A 16,810-nucleotide genomic window follows, 5' to 3' on the forward strand; every position below is an offset into this window, starting at 1 on the left:
CAAAGTTTGCCCCCAGTGGGAATAGAACCCGTGACCTACGGCTTACAAAGCAGGCGTTACCTGCCAAACTAACTAGACTGCTAGACTCGGATTCTGATCTGATTAAAGATAGGTAGCATATTTATCACCTCTTATGTGAATGTCTTGCTTTTCCCCCTCGTGATCGTGAGGTACCATATCACCTCTTTTATGAATCTTCTGTTTTTTCCCCTCCTTCGTTAGATATCACCAGTCCTTCCAAACACATATCATCCATGAGCAATACCAACGCCCAGTCAGTAAAGAAATCCCCCACTTCAGATGTAACGTCATTAGATCTAGTCAGCTCAATGAAGACATTACGACGACCCAAACACCAAACCAAACCGAGCAAGGATACTGAGTCTCCTTGTATTGAGGTAAATTTTGCTCAAATGACACTTTTATGCTTTGTGACATGCTAGCTAGATATTTTAGAGGAATGTAACAATTCTAATTTGTGTCACTTTATATTCAGTCATTTATATGTCACTATCCATTACTTTATGAGTGTCACAAAAGATCTAACCAGGTCGCAGTGACCAAGGGGGTTTATTAAAGCCAATGGCCCTTCTTATACCAACACCAATCCATTGCTTTATATGTATACAGAACTCTACTTGTATTTTTACCACTTGGATTGGCGCCTCTTATCGCTACTAACTCATAAGATACTCACTGAACTTACAGAGGTTACTTTGAACTATTTGAAGTTGAGACGTTTCACCGCGCAACATAACACCCCCTTTTTCTTCTCAGACTCTCGAACAACTGGTCAAAGATCAACGAATCACCAACTCCAATATGCTCGAAATTACCGAGGACCGGCCCAGCCCTCAACGGGACAAACTCCCTTCTACCCCACAACGAGAAAAAATCCCACCCTCTACCCCACAACGAGAAAAAATCCCACCCTCTACCCCACAACGAGAAAAAATCCCACCCTCTACCCCACAACGAGAAAAAATCCCACCCTCTACCCCACAACGAGAAAAAATCCCACCCTCTACCCCACAACGAGAAAAAATCCCACCCTCTACCCCACAACGAGAAAAAATCCCACCCTCTACCCCACAACGAGAAAAAATCCCACCCTCTACCCCACAACGAGAAAAAATCCCACCCTCTACCCCACAACGAGAAAAAATCCCATCTTCTACCCCGCAGAGGGAAAAGATCCCGATCAACGGCCTTGAAGACTCATCGGATGATTCATCCTATGAGTGTGGCTGTGGTAGGAAGAGACCCTTGAAGGAAAGCCCGAGGCGGAAACTTGGCAGTCGAAGTCCCACTTCGCAAGGAAAGTAAGTGAGGGGTTGAAGTTAAAATGAATTTACTTGTTCGTATTTTGACTTAAAGGAACAGATACCTACATACGACTCTAATGATAAATGGAGCTTAACTACAAAAAAAAAAAAAAAAAAAAAAAAAAAAAAAAAAAAAAAAAAAAAAAAAAAAAAGTGGTAGTTTATTCGATCGTGGTTAAAGAATACCTTTGTACCTACCTAATTTGTTTAATATTCAGTTTATTATTATTCTTGATTTGATTTTTTGATTTTACTTTCATGTAATGATTTGAAATCAAGACTAGAGCCCGTTCTCCCTTTATTCCCAATATAATGTCACCCATCCATTTATTGGCCTTTCTCGGCGTAGCTTAACACAGGTGACGCTAAAATCGGTCTTAAATGATCGACTGAAGTGTTATCTAAGACTTTCTCGCTTTGAGTTCATAGGTCGTCGCTACAAATTTCGAGATCAGAGCTCATTTGTGTGAGAAAATGTGAAAAAAATCCCCCAAAAACTAGTTTTTTTGGATTTTTGGCTTTATGGTTTTCTGGACAAAATTTGCACCACCATTTTCGTGTTCCTGGTAAAAAGACCTTTAATTTGATATATAGGTCGACCAGGTTTGGCTAAGTCCTTCTATGGGGACAGACAGACCGACCGACCGACCGAGTGACAGACACCGAAGCGAATACAATAGTCCGTCCCTTATACCGACCGACCGACCGAGTGACAGACACCGAAGCGAATACAATAGTCCGTCCCTTATACCTTTTTTATTACTATTGTAATGATAAAGGAAGGACGGACTAAAAACGCGGAACTAAACGCTCAATCGCAGAACTTAACGCACAGGATAAGTCGCTAACTGAACTTACTGAACTCCCACAAAACTAACTCAAGACTAACACTAAAGGGCCGAATGCACAGTCGTACTCGTCGTATTAGGAATTCCTTTTAGTGCTTTCCTAAAATTCATATGCATAGTGCCATAGTGGATCCTAAACTCCTCCTGATTACGCAAGCGCAAGCGCAATGTGTATTTCCGAGTTTCTTTTACATTGTAATTTCAATACACTGACGTGCAGAAAATTTGGAACAGATTGACTTTAAGATGGCTGTAACAGTGTTCAATGAGAACTGTCCTAAATTTTTTGCATTCCAGTGTATATTGTAGCAATAGCAACTAAAAATCAATCGAAACTGGTCGATGGCAAATGAACGCGATTAGTATCCAAATAGAACAGAAGAGCCAGCCTAGTTAGCTTAGACGGGGCGAACTTCATCCTAAACAGATAAGGTTCGTTCTCGGAACGGCTGGCTTTCTTTTATCCTATCTCCATTCTTTTTTCTTCGATTTCGGAACGATAAGAACACCATTGTTACAGTTGCCTATATCAAACCTCTTAGAAAAACTTCATTTGCTGAATTTTACGGTAGGTACCTATCATGTATATGTAATTATGTAAATATTTTCTGGTAAATACAGTTTGACTGAAATGTTCAATAATAATTTACCTGCCAGCCTAGTTAGCTTAGTTAGTAGTGCGTCTGCCTTGTAAGCGCTAGGCCGCGGGTTCGATTCCCGCCCGGGGCGGATTATTCAGATCCGAAGAGAGAAATCATCAGGCGAGAATGTTGGAGGCACAGCGAGCCAAGTCTGAAGAACGACACAGGGAAGAACAGAAGGAGAATATTCGGTAAGGCCAGCCACACACTATCAAGTACACCTGATCAGGTCCGCCCGTCAGGTCTACCTGATACCTGATGAGCACACACACTATCAGGTAGATCTGAGAGGTACGGCTGATTAGCTGGGCAATGGCGTACTTTTCCCGGCCCCACTCATACATGGGTGAGGTTACTGTGAGTAGGTGGTAGCTTGTCGCCAAATGAAGGGTAAACCCCTCGTCACTAAAAATCTTAGCAGTTAAATAGTGTCCTTGAACTTTGAATTTGTGATTTATATTCTATTAAACTGTTAGTATGCCACCCTAGTTAGCTTAATTGGTAGTGCGTCTGCCTTGTAAGCGCTAGGCCGCGGGTTCGATCCCCGCCCGGGGCGGATTTTATCCTAATGGGATAATGTTCGTTCTCGGAACGGCTGGCTTTCTCCTATCCTGTCTTCCTTCTCTCTTCGATTTCGGGACGATAAGACCATAGCAGTTACAGTTCCCTCTGTCAAACCTCTTAAAAAAAAAAAAACCTACGTCAATAGTTTGAAGAGACGCCCGGCATAAATCAACACGGAACAGAGTTTTTTAGTATATTGGAACAACTTGTTCCGAGGTTACAGTCTAAAAAAGCACTACCGTACTTATACTTATAAAATTCTCTTTCCCATTTATTCCGCAGACCACTTGTCAGGTCAACGTGTAACAGTATGGAAAAGTTGCGGAGTTCCAGTGCCGCTAGTTTTGTGTATGATGAAGAAGACTTCTGTGGTATCTACAGTGATCCGTATTCCAAGGGTAGCTGGATTCATATCTCCGACATGGACGAATTTCATATTTGGCAAAGACCTGACAGTAGAGGTGAGAGAAATCTGAGTTTTTTCTTCTAAGAGGTTTGATAGAGGGAAGTGTAATTACTGAGGTCTTATCGTCCCAAAATCGAAGAGATCTATTCAGGATAAAATCCGCCCCAGGTGGGAATCGAACCCGCGGCCTAGCTCTTACAAGGCAGACGCGCTACCTTCCAAGCTAACTAGGCTGGCTCAAAGAGGTTTCATAGAGGGATACAGTTGAACTACTGTGGAATTTTGTGTAGAGGAAAACATCGTGATGTTCGTGATATTATTTTGTAAAGACTGAAAGTTTATTTTTAAGAAAAATACTGGTTTGAAAAACCATCCAATCGTAGGACCACCACAGTACTCCCAATCGTAGGACCACCACACTACTATGGTCTTATTGTCCCGAAATCAAAAAGAGAAGTACAGAATATGAGATAGCCAACCATTCCTAGAGCGAACCTTATCAATTTGTTTAGGAAAAAATTTGCCCCGGGCGGGAATCAAACCCGCGACCTTACGCAGTGGAGTAATGCCGCAGTGTAAAAATATTATTGATGTATGAAAATTTGGAAATTGATTGCAAAGGGACGCTTAATAATTCTGTGATATCCACAAATTTTGTGAAAAGGCTCTGCTTTACCACAAAGAATTCACGATTTGATTTGAATAATTAACCCTTTTGTGAAAATTGAATACGGATTGACATTTCAGAAGGCGGTATCGATTCTCCAAGTTTGCTCAGTAACCTAAGTACCTCAATCACAAACTCCGAGCTCAATTTCAAGCGAGATTATGAGGAGAGGACCAGACGAATGATTCATAGGAAATCCTATGTGGAGGCATTGCATAGGAAAGCTTCCAAGACTCTAGGTAATAATAATACTGTAATACACTCTTGAATGCATGGTAACTGGTAACTACTGGGCGAGGTTAACGACGGAGATAGACGGAGTCCCACTTCTGGCCCTCACATATCTGAAAGATTCAACAGCACATAATAACTGCGGATTAGGAAACCTTATTTCTTTATATCCTCGAGAGAAGAGAAAAAGGTAGGTAAAGGTACTTTTCTGTCCTATGTTGGCAGTAAAAATAAGGTTAGTTAATATTAATCACGCCTACATCCAGTCTTTTTTTAATGTTTCTCTAAAAAATCTCCTGACACGTTTCGTATCAAAAACTCAAACTGCCCAATTCTCATTCAAGAGTCTCGAGTGTTTCTATTTTATTTTTACGTCTAGTGAACTCTAGTGACTGTAATGTCCTAGACGTTGTATCTTGTATCTAATCGACTACATTCCATTTTCAGACAGCGACAAAATCGTGACCGTGAAGAAAACGCCATCGGGTAGCTTTGGGTTTCGAATATTTGGTGACTATCCTACGGTGGTGACTGCCATTGAGCCCAATATGCCGGCTGAGAATTCTGGCCTGGAAGTAGGAGACATTATCATGAGGATTAACAATATCTACGTGGCTAATAGTAGTCATAACGAAGTCCTGGAGATCACCAAAGGAGGTGAGTATGTGTAAAGCTTCAAACCTACACCTCAAAGAAACTTACTCCTCAAGCCAGTAGAGGAGGAATTTTATTTGCATCAAGCATACTCAAATGCTTGTCACAAATGCCCCAATTAATACACCTAGATAAATTGTATGTCTTGACTTGGACTCGAACCACCAACCTCCAGATCCGAAGTCCAACGCGTTAACCAGTACAACACTGAGGCTGGTTCTTCAAGCCAGTACACTAGACCGACTTTTCCACTGAAATGTTACTGGCCGCCAGTCATGTTCACATGAGGCCAATGACAGCGCCAGTTAGCTAGACTAACAAGTAAACTAACCACAGGGGTATGTGTGCCATTCAACTGGTTACCAATTCACCCCTGCTAGTTGACACGCTTTCAGCTGGACTGTCTACCGGTCTCTTGTAATCCAACCGTAAGTAACACTCTGTCCGAATAATATATAGGCATAATATAGTAGCTATAGGTATATATGTTTTAAGTAGTAGATTGTTTGGATCTTGGTGAGACATCATGAAGTCTATTTCCTCGGAGCTTTATGAATCTTTTTTCTGTCTTATCCAGTATCAGACACGATGGAGTTGGAGGTAGCAAGGACTTGCGATGTGCTGACGCCCTCCCTGTCCAATCTAAGCTCACGGAATCTGCACATCTTCTCCGGTCCCCTGTGGAAGTATTCCCAGTCCGATGAAATTTGGGTCCAAAGACACTTTTGTCTAAAACAAGACAACTGTTCTTGGTGAGACATCATGAAGTCGTATTTCCTCGGAGCTTTATGAATCTTTTTTCTGTCTTTTCCAGTATCAGACACGATGGAGTTAGAGGTAGCAAGGACTTGCGATGTGCTGACGCCCTCCCTGTCCAATCTAAGCTCACGGAATTTGCACATCTTCTCCGGTCCCCTGTGGAAGTATTCCCAGTCCGATGAAATTTGGGTCCAAAGACACTTTTGTCTAAAACAAGACAACTGCCTTTACTACTATAAGACTGAATCCGTGAGTATATTATTGTACATGTTTTTATTAGACTTACTTTATTGTGGACAAAGATGTGTTGCCCATACCTTAATAGCTTGCTCTAGGTCTGCCTCTGGTTCGCTTGTCGATGATTTTTCCTTCAAATATGTTTTCCAGTCGTCTAAAGCCTGTTAACTCAATCCTTCCAACTCTGTGAGACTGGCCTGTCTCAAAAACAGAGAAATTATTATTTACCTTGATAAAATTGCCTCTTCCCTTTCTATCCCTCAGGAAACAATACCATTAGGTGCCCTCGTGTTGCATGATTCTTCCATAGAAACCACATCCGGGTTAGAGAGACCTCACAGCTTCAGAATATCCAAACCTAACAACTACATTTTGGATTTGGCCGCTGAGTCTGAATCTGTGGCGTATCAGTGGCTCGAGTATTTTACCAAGGCTTGCAAATCACAGGTATACTAACTTCGATTTCTTAAAAAGAGAGAAAAAACGGTCACAAACGGACCTGGAACAACGGAGTTTTAGGTCTTATCGTCTCGAAATCGAAGATAATTAAGACAGAATAGGAGCCAGCCGCTCCGAGAACGAACCTTATGTGTTCGTCCCGGGCGGGAATCGAACCCGTGACCTAGCACGCTAACTAGGCTTGCTATTGGCTATATTTTGATTGTCTGGCATCTCCACTAATTATTATAATACCTACCTATATAATTATGTTTTGATTGTTTATCTCCACTACTTCTCTCAATGTTTTGGTTGTTTGACATCACTAATAATGTTGCCTTGCACATTGCATAAATACATATTTTTACGGCACTCATACAAATCTGGGTATGATCGAAAACTTTTTTCGGCCCAGTTAGATTAGAGGGTAGCGCGTTTCTAAGCGCCAAGTTGTGGGTTCGATTCCTGCCGGGACAGATTTCATCCTAAACCGATAATTTCATGGTTTAAGCTGGCTTCCAATGTATTGAATTGGATTATAATTACACTTATTAGACAGTACCTATCCATGGGTACTCCAAAAAATTAACCAAAATAAAAATAATTTTTTTCTCGAATTTCAGGAGAACATCGAATGGCTATCTGAAGCCAGCATCAGGAAACCCCCGAGTCGTATTCTGAACCCTCAACATTCCGGCCATCTGTCTTTCAATGAGGGCACGTTCAAAATGAAAAAAAAAGATCAACTATTAGATTCTACAAAATACCTAATATTTCATTCCCTTCTTTCATCTCTCTCCTTCCCTAACCTTCTATCTTTCTAAAATAGAGTAATATTTCTCTTTCCTATTTTCACACCCCCTCTGGGTGAAAATTTACTGTAATGGGTGCTCTGAGATTTCAAGTGGCTCAGCCCCCTTTGGCAGATTAAGCTTTTTTTTCCAAGGTTCCCAAATTTCAAGCCCCCCGGGAAAAAATGCTAAAAAATTGAAAGTAAAATACTAATTTTGTAAATATCTAGTATCCACTTCTGATAAATGAGCCCAATTTTCAACTCATCTGGGTAAGGACCTCTGTTAGTTCCCCACAAGAAATTCAAATATCTCTCTCTCTCAAGAAATTCTAAAAATCTCTCTCTCTCTCTCTCTCTCTCTCTCTAATTTTCTCTCGATCTCCATAATCCGGGGTCCTGAGTAGTTACTTGGGTATAAGTTATCAACAAAATGAGTTTTCATAGCGAATAGCTTCGTAGTGACCCAAAAGACCCAAAAAAACACCCAAAGTTGTGACTTTTCTGAAAATAGCTCATTCCTAAAAGGAATTCAGCTAAAAACCTTCACAGGAATATAGAAAAAACCGTAGATTCCGCAGACAGAAAACGAATAGGTAATAACAAATTCATGACCAATGTCAATGGCAAGGTTCCAAATATAACTTCATAAATTCCGCTTCACTGACGAAATAAGTACCTCCAGTACGTACACCGTATTTCTCCAACTTATGATTGCACTTTTGCTCCACACTTCTTCCCTGTCTTCATCCATTTCTATTCCATTTCCTCATTTGTTTTCTCTTCTCCTCCTCCTTCTTTTTATTTTTCTTCTTCTTCCTCCTTCTCCTCCTTCTTCTTCTGGTTGATGTTCTTCTTTATCTTCTTCTTATTCTTAGTCGTCCTCTTCTTATTCGTCTTCTTCTTCTGGTTGTTTTTTTTTCCTTCGTCTTCGCCTTCAACTTTTCTTCCTTCTTCTATTCTTCAAGATTCAACTTCTTACTTTTACTCGTTCTATCCTTCTCCTCCTTCCACTACGTCCCTTCACTTTCTCGTTCTCCAAATCCCTTCTTCATCTCTTCCTTGTTTTTATTAGCATTATTATGAAACATTCTCTTCAAACTTTATTTAGGTACGTACATAAAATACGTAATAATATAGGCGAACAAATAGAAACAAACTTTGTTTGAAAGTATGGTTATGCCTATGGCATTCCTACTCTACATTTCCTTTCATGTTCCTTGTTCATATTTTCCCTCTACTTTTTCTCCTCTTCTTTTGGTACGTACATTTCCTACCTTTCCTTTCTTTTCCTTCTCAATATTTTCTTTCCACTCCTCTTACTCTGCTTTTGGTACATACTTTTCCAACTTTCCTATCATGTGTCTCCTCCATATTTGCTTTCTATTTCTACTCCTTCACCTGCTCTTTTGGTATACACATTTCCACCTTTCATTTGTTATTCCTTTACCATCCTTTCTTTCCATTCTTTCTCTTCGTTTGGTATTTCCACCTTTCTTTTCATGTTCCTCATGTATCGAATTTCTCCACACAATTCAACCTACCCTTTCTCATTCCTTCTTCATTTCTTTCTTCTTCTCTTCTTTTGGTACACTACCGTTTCCATCTTTCACATAGGTGCAAGTATTTTTTTCGTTGTTCGTTGTATCTTTTCTTTCTTCTTTTCTTTTGGTACACTAGGTACCGGTTTACAACTTTCCACACAGATTTTTCGTTGTTGTTTGTTGTATCATTCTTTTTTCCTCTCTTCTTTTGTTACATTACCGTTCCCAACTTTACACACATTTTTTTTTTTTTTTTCGATTTTTTTCATTGTTGTTCGTTGTATCGTTCTTTCTTATCCTCACCACCGTAAATATTTCCAAAGAGGTAGAGTCTCCCTTGACATCAGTCATTATGTCGATGTCGATTTTTTTTCTCGAGTATTTTCTTCGACAAAAGATAATGATGGCAAGTGTCTTGTCAATGTCAAAGATGTTATTGTCACACGTGCGTGCTCTCCACATTTTTTTTTACCATGACCTTGGTGGTAGAAAACCATCAGGACATTTTTTTTTTATCTTGTCACCATAATGTATTTTAACGTCATCCCATAACTTTTATTACAGGTTGTTATGGGTTATGGGTATACTCGTATTATAGGTTATACTTTTATGTAGGTACCTATCTATGAATTCTATGATGATGAACAGCTGTGTTTAGTTACTTTTGTATTACAGGTATGGATTTGCGGTGACTTTATAAGAGCCCCTTGTGGTAGAACCAAAGTCCCTAATACCTACTTCTTAAGAATAGGTGCAGAAAATAGGTACAATCACTATAGTAGGCACACATGTTATGAACTTTGATTCTGTTTCATATATGTATTATGTATGTCTTTCTGAACCTCCCGAATATCTCTCTCCCTCTCTATCTATCATTTTTTGCATTTCTCTCGCTCTCTTCCTCATTCTCTCCCCTTTCTCTCTCTCCCTCTCTCTATCATTCTTTCTCCCTCTCTCTCTTTGTCATTCTCTTCCTCAATCTCTCAGTGACAATACACATTTTCATTACTTCCATTAGGTAGGTACCTACTTAACTATTTCCATTCACTTTCCGCCTTTACTTGATTCGCTTGATTTCACTCAGAATGAGAAAAAGGTTTTTCACAATTTCTACAAAAACATTGACGTTCTATTTCCTCTGGCATATCAGTTATCTCTCTCATTCCCTCTACTCTCTCTCTCTCTCTATTTCCTACATTTCTCGTACACAAGCTTCTTGTTATTAGAAAAGTACTTGAAGACTTGAAGATGAAGTTTGGACTTTTTCTTCCTTCTTTATTTTCGGTATAATCTGTAATATTGAAATACCCGTCAGTGGTGTAGTAAGCAGTTCAAGCACCTCCTGATGTGAATAGAACAGTTGCGCTTACTTAGGTGATGTTTCAAAGTCATAGAGCAGGAAAAATGAGGACTTACGTAATTTTTCTTTTAATGAAAGTATTCTTCTACGACTTCTAGATACCGAGATAAATCGATATAAAAAATACCGGTAAATCGTGAACTTTGACGTCACGGCATACGCTCCCGTCTAGACCTTTTTTTATTACTATCGGACGGGCTAAAAATTAAAGGGTTATTCAAAAAGGACCTTAAGAGAAAATTAGAATTTAAGCAGCTTGAAAGTTTTTGATCGTCATGGAAGTGGTATCTTGACGAACAATGGAACAATGTTTTACAGGTATCTTGACGAACAATGGAGATAACAATCTAATTATTCTTTTTGGAACTGATTCTTAACAACATTCGGCATTGTAAAACCTGTTTTTACCAAAAGGAGCAAAGGAGGTTTGGCTCTTTTTTCACCTTTCGGACACCCTGTATATTGGCGTCACCAAACTTTCTTCACCCCCTGTATACCTCTCACCGAATAAATTGCAATTTATCTTTTGGTAATTTATATTCCTAGAGAAGAGGAGAGGGGGGAGGGCTAATTGAATACTAATTGGAAAAATCTACCGTGTGTTTTCTTCGCCTCTGGATCTCTTGTCTTTGGTAAAGTTTGTCAGGGGAGTGTGTGGTGGGAAAAGCGGCAATTATTCTCAATTAAATGTTTGTAACTAGGTCTAATAGGTTTTTAATTGGCAAACTTTCCTTCTTATGTCAATCATTAATTCATCATGTACATAGGTATGAAGGGAAATTCATTCCGCTAGTTAAACATGTCACGGGTAAACACGATGGTCTTATAATTTTGAAAAATAGATGAACATTATTTTGTTCATAAATTATAAATATTTAAGTCCTATTATATGACTAGAAGATAAACAACATAAATACTTACATTGTAATAAATATATTATTATAATAATTATTTCTATGTCCACTTTTGTTTCTATGTGATTCTAACAACAGTTAGATATATGATAGATACCTACCTATATATTTTCAATGGTAATAAAGGTACATATATACATTATACATATTTGCACTGCAATTAAATTGCATGTCTGAACCTTAGTTCCTTCATAATATTACTTGTAATAATTACCTACAAATAATTTTAATACATATGTTGTAGGCACCTACAAAATGCGTATATTTAGAGGTAAACTCATTGTTTACTTACCTGGCATTACAAATTTACAACGTAAGTAGGTAGGTACCTACTAGGTAGGTACCTATTATTTCCATTCCAGAGGGGAAAATCCAAGTTCATCATTAAAAAGAGATTATTTGAATGTTTGGAGCCTGCAACTAATACTCAGACCTCTTGCCTAAATCTGATAGACAGACATAAGTATGTACGATAAATACAGGATCTCCCTGAAAACGAGAAACAAGGAAGGAAATCAACTTCTCTCAAAAACTTTTGTTTGGAACGGTTTCGTGAAAATTCTAAATTTTGAATACAATAGATCAGTTGCGCTTACTGGGGTGATGTTTCAAAGTCATAAAGCAGGAAAAATGAGGACCAACAGAATTTTTCTACGACTTCTAGATACCGAGATAAATCTATTTAAAAAATACCGGTAAATTGTGGAGTTTGACGTCACGGCATACGCTCCCGTAGGCGATGACGTCATAATTTATGACTCCCGCTTCGTTTGTTTGTGCGCAAGCGTTTCTGCGCATTTTGACGTGAAATCTGACGTCATAACTCTTTGAACTTTTTCATTAGAACGGCATTTAAAAATTGAATTTTCGACCTTTTAAAGTTACTTTTTCGGAGTTTTGTTTTAAAAAAACCTTTTTTTAGCCGCCATTTTGAAACGGGATCGACCGTTACGGGATTACAGTACATCCTAGAGAAAAAGTGAACTTTTTAAAATTACAGGTGTTGTCATTGGTCAACCTTGATCTGTTATAAAAGGCTCAAAACTCAGCCCTGGGAAAAACGACCTAAAATACTAAATTCTAGTGACTTTTTCTAACCAGGATAGGTAGTAAAGTTAGTTACGTAACTTCTCCACTAAATAGGTATACATCTACCTACCTGGTGCTTATACGTATAACCTGTATGGAACTATCTACCTAACCTATTCTAATGAGAAATTCATTTCAGATCTTATCTCTGACAAAAACTGACTCGCTTCATCAGCAAGAGAGAGAGAGAGAGAGAGAGAGAGAGAGAGAGAGAGAGAGAGAGAGAGAGAGAGAGAGAGAGAGAGAGAGAGGTCATCGTATTATCGTAGGGTCTCTTTTCAAGAAACTTTTAGTATTTTGCCATAACTCAAGATAGTCACGCCTATCCGATTTGGATTTTCCCCGCATCACATCAGTGAACACGTAGCGTAGGTAAGGTCAGCCACTCACTATTAGGTAGACCTGACAGGTACGGCTGAAAAGGTCTGCGCCTGATAGTGGGTGACTGGCCTGAGGGTTCTGTCACCTAGTGAGTTCTAGAGTTCACTTTACTACTACGCCCACTAGTCCCACTACTGATATTGAGGATTTTCCCAATATTACTCAGGTCGCCAAATTTATATCCCAGAACTGAAAAGACTCTCCCTTCCTGCTTGAGGACCAAGGCCTGGAGTCAACACTGTTCCTGTTCCTATAGGGACCTAGGCATAAGGGAAATATTGAAAACTTGACATCAAAGAGTTCTCGTCTCAACAAGTAAAATCACTTTGGCACCTACCTAACTTTATTTTATATACCTGGACTGCAATTTAGATAAAAAGAAACTACTTTTCTGTGCGTTTATAAAACAAAACAGCGTATGAGTCATTTTGAAAATTTTTCAGGAGAAGCAAAAAATCCGATTTTTCGATAATTGGAAATCCAAGTGAAAAATTTGAATTGGAAAATCATGAGAATATAAGATTCTTGAAGACTAAAATACAACTTCGATTCCCGCCCGGGGCGGATTTTATCCTGATGGGATAATGTTCGTTCTCGGAACGGCTGGCTTTCTCCTATCCTGTCTTCCTTCCACTTTGGCACCTACCACGCTTCTAGAGTGAACAAGGGCAAAGGCAATTTAAATAAATTTGAGAAATGCATACAGGGTGTTCCAGAAGATGATGGATACTTCAATACGAAACTGGTGAAGAGGAATACATTCAATTTGAAACAAAGCAGTTCATCGTTAACCATAACAAGCTGGGCCCGTCCCTCCGGGAATCATTAGCCGTAGTTTATTCGATCGTAGTTAAAGATAATCAGTACCTATGTGCCTACCTATTTGTTCAATATTCACTTTATTATTATTGATTTGATTTTTGATTTTACTTACATGAAATGACTAGTGGTTGACCCGTCCTTTGTACGGGACCACCACACACACACAAATACACTCCCCCCACACACACCACACCCATCACACACATCCCATCACACCACACCCATCACACATCCACCACCACACACCACATCCACCACACACACACACCACACAAACCACACCCATCACACACATCCCACCACACACACACCACACCCATCACACACATCCCACCAATTGAATTAACCCTGTTGAACACGGTTTGTTGTGTTGCCACTTTTCTTTTAAATTTCATTTTCAGCTTTTAGAGGATGTGTCACATTTACACAACTAATGGCATGATTGGTACATGCCCTTGCTTTTCCGCTCTAATTCAGAACTCCATTCATTTATTTTAATTGATCTTTACTATTTCGATAGGATCGGTCACCATTCTTCAGTCATGTGTGAGGTGAATAAAATTACATATTTCCTGTGAATTACCCAGGTTGGTACCTTCTAGGTAGGCACCTACATCTTTAACTTCACTTAATCCTAATACATACCTCTGAAACTATGAATTTTTATCCTTTTAGGTGTAAATTCTTGTAAAATCAAATGAAATAAAATTAAATTGAAGAATTTATTTTTAAAACGTGTACAATCACTGACCAGAAGAGGTTAAACAACTCAAGAAGTTACTTTTTTGTTTATAAAAAAAAACTTTTTTAAAGAAACTTTAATGAAAAATTAGAAGAGACATTCTTTTTCGCTCCATAAAAATGGCTTCATATTTCTTCAGCTTTTGTCGATTTACAACTTACAAGTGTCAATAACAAAGAGCAGTTCATTACTTCATTGTGGAGAAGTGTAGGACTGTGGGTGCCTATAGGGAACTGAAGAGTGAGTTGTTGTATATTTTAGGATCTGACTCATTCACTGAGTAGTTCACTGAAAAGAGTAGTTCTTTATAAATCGCTCACTTACTTTTCACACAAGTTGTGTACATTTAACACGCTTTTTAATTTTACAATATAACATATCCTAAGCCCGAAGCTAAGGCCCAACTTATTGAGAGAAAGAGAGAGAGAGGGAGTAGAGAGAGAGAGAGAGAGGGAAAAGGACAGAGAAAGAGGGAGGGAGAGCTCTTGTCCCATGGAACAAACTAATGAAATTATTATGATAATTTTATTATCAGGTATTTCATGAAATTTCTGCTGTTTTGAATGCTACCACTGCTATACCTAATTGTATTACTCCCCATATATGAATATATCATTCATGTCACCCCTCCTATGTGGCTCCTCCTCTCTCCTTTTCCCTCTCCATATTCTCTTTTCCCTCTAAATTTCTCTTTCTCTCTTCTTCTATCCCTCCCTCCTCCCTCCATCTCTAATCTATATTTCTCTTTCCCCTACCTATATTTCTTTTCTCTCTCTCTTTCCCTCTCTCTCTCCCTCTCTTTCCTTCTCTCTCTCTTTATCCCTCTCTTTTCCTTCGCTCTCAACCTTTGCTATTTGTTAAGCAAGGGAAATTTCAGGCGGGCACAGTCCCTGTTTAAGTTTCCCAGCCAGACTAAGCTGGTCTACTCCCTGTTTGAGGTCCCCCAGCCAGACTAAGCTGGTCTACTCCCTGTTTAAGTTTCCCAGCCAGACTAAGCTGGTCTACTCCCTGTTTAAGTTTCCCAGCCAGACTAAGCTGGTCTACTCCCTGTTTGAGGTCCCCCACTAGACCTTTTAAGGTCCTTCAGCTAGACCTACCTAGGTAGATTCTATTATTACTAAGCAATGTTTTTCCTTATTTTTGTTTTAGAAATAGTGGATGTGTCACTTTCCCCAATGCTATTTACGTCTCTATTTCTCTCTTTCTATCTCCTTCTTCTTCTTCTTCTTCTTCTTCTTCTTCTTCTTCTTCTTCTTCTCCTCCTCCTCTCTTGCTTTCTCTCTCTCTCTCTCCTCTTCTTTACTCTATATATCTCTCTTTTCATTATTTCCATCTTTTATTCTTGTCTCAATTATCTATCTACTTACCTTATTAATTTTCTCTACCTCTTAATAATGTCCCTACCTCTCGAAGTACCTACCCACCCACCCACCAACCTACCTACTTACCTTTAAAGTACCTCTCCCCATTCACTCCAGTAAGGAGCAAGTCATTTAATACCAGAGCCATTATCATTAGCAGGAACACCTGCTAACTGTATCTACCTCCTAATTATGTACCTACCTATGTACTTACCTATGTACTTTCCTCCTTATGTACCTGCCTGTCTTCCTATCTAACTACCTACCAAGCTGTCTTCCTCCTTCTTCCCTACCTACCATCCAGTTGGAAGTAAAGTTTTTTTCTTTCTGTTTTGATGAATTCGCTTATAAAGATGTCGGTAAATCAAGTCGACTTTTCCAATAGGGTGTTTTTTGTGCTGGTTGTTTCATACCCAGAAGGACTATGTTTCGTGTTAGGGTAGGGCGGTCATTCGGTGGACGTCGCGTGGATTAGCGTTAATATTGATGCGACGCCGCGTCGATTAGCGCTAATATTGATGCAACGTCGCGTCTCTTTTAATACTAAAAACCGCGTCGATTCGAACTCTTTTGAAGGACTCAACTCCAGCGCAGAGCTTGACACTTTCCGGAAAAATCTTGGTTTCAGAATTTAATAGTTCCCTATTCTTATGTTCACAGGTACGTATGGAATCAATGGACAGCTAAACTACTGTATAATAAGCCCAGCCATCAATACATAAAGGATACCGAATTGTATGCAGCTAGGTCTAGGTACATAGTTATTTACAAGGCAATCACGTTACCTTCCAAGCTGACCGTGCTGGCAAAATTTTGTTTCTAGATCTGTCGATTCGAACTCTTTTGAAGGACTCAACTCCAGCGCAGAGCTTGATACTTTCCGGAAAAATCTTGGTTTCAGAATTTAATAGTTCCCTATTCTTATGTTCACAGGTACGTATGGAATCAATGGACAGCTGAGCTACTTTTATAATAAGCCCAGCCATCAATACATAAAGGATACCAAATTGTAAGCAGCTAGGTCTAGGTACATAGTT

At 39.2% G+C, this 16,810-nt stretch overlaps 2 protein-coding genes across 2 annotated transcripts in view; both read left to right on the forward strand.

Annotated features, from left to right (window-relative positions):
- Positions 1 to 226: 226 nt before the first annotated feature.
- LOC113465844 (actin cytoskeleton-regulatory complex protein pan1-like) lies at positions 227 to 1,326 on the forward strand. The gene is made up of 2 exons (XM_026820723.1): positions 227 to 398; positions 778 to 1,326. The coding sequence occupies exons 1-2, from the start codon at positions 255 to 257 to the stop codon at positions 1,324 to 1,326; spliced, it is 693 nt and encodes a 230-aa protein (XP_026676524.1). The 5' UTR covers positions 227 to 254.
- A 1,586-nt stretch (positions 1,327 to 2,912) lies between these two features.
- Positions 2,913 to 16,810, forward strand: part of LOC113465845 — a 36,747-nt gene continuing 22,849 nt past the window's right edge. Inside the window, exons 1-9 of the mRNA XM_026820724.1 lie at positions 2,913 to 3,005; positions 3,661 to 3,839; positions 4,532 to 4,690; positions 5,130 to 5,339; positions 5,914 to 6,081; positions 6,151 to 6,344; positions 6,597 to 6,779; positions 7,394 to 7,487; positions 16,707 to 16,782. Coding sequence (XP_026676525.1) covers positions 2,941 to 3,005; positions 3,661 to 3,839; positions 4,532 to 4,690; positions 5,130 to 5,339; positions 5,914 to 6,081; positions 6,151 to 6,344; positions 6,597 to 6,779; positions 7,394 to 7,487; positions 16,707 to 16,782 — 1,328 coding nt within the window. The 5' untranslated portion in view covers positions 2,913 to 2,940. The remainder of the gene's footprint in view (positions 3,006 to 3,660; positions 3,840 to 4,531; positions 4,691 to 5,129; positions 5,340 to 5,913; positions 6,082 to 6,150; positions 6,345 to 6,596; positions 6,780 to 7,393; positions 7,488 to 16,706; positions 16,783 to 16,810) is intronic.

This window comes from Diaphorina citri, unplaced genomic scaffold (genome assembly GCF_000475195.1).
Source record: "Diaphorina citri unplaced genomic scaffold, Diaci psyllid genome assembly version 1.1 scaffold170, whole genome shotgun sequence".
Taxonomy (NCBI): domain Eukaryota; kingdom Metazoa; phylum Arthropoda; class Insecta; order Hemiptera; family Psyllidae; genus Diaphorina; species Diaphorina citri.

Coding starts and splice junctions, on each gene's coding strand:
- LOC113465844 (XM_026820723.1), top strand. CDS start 255: ATGAGCAATACCAACGCCCAGTCAGTAAAGAAATCCCCCACTTCAGAT. Junction 399..777: donor CTGAGTCTCCTTGTATTGAG/GTAAATTTTGCT, acceptor TTTTCTTCTCAG/ACTCTCGAACAACTGGTCAA.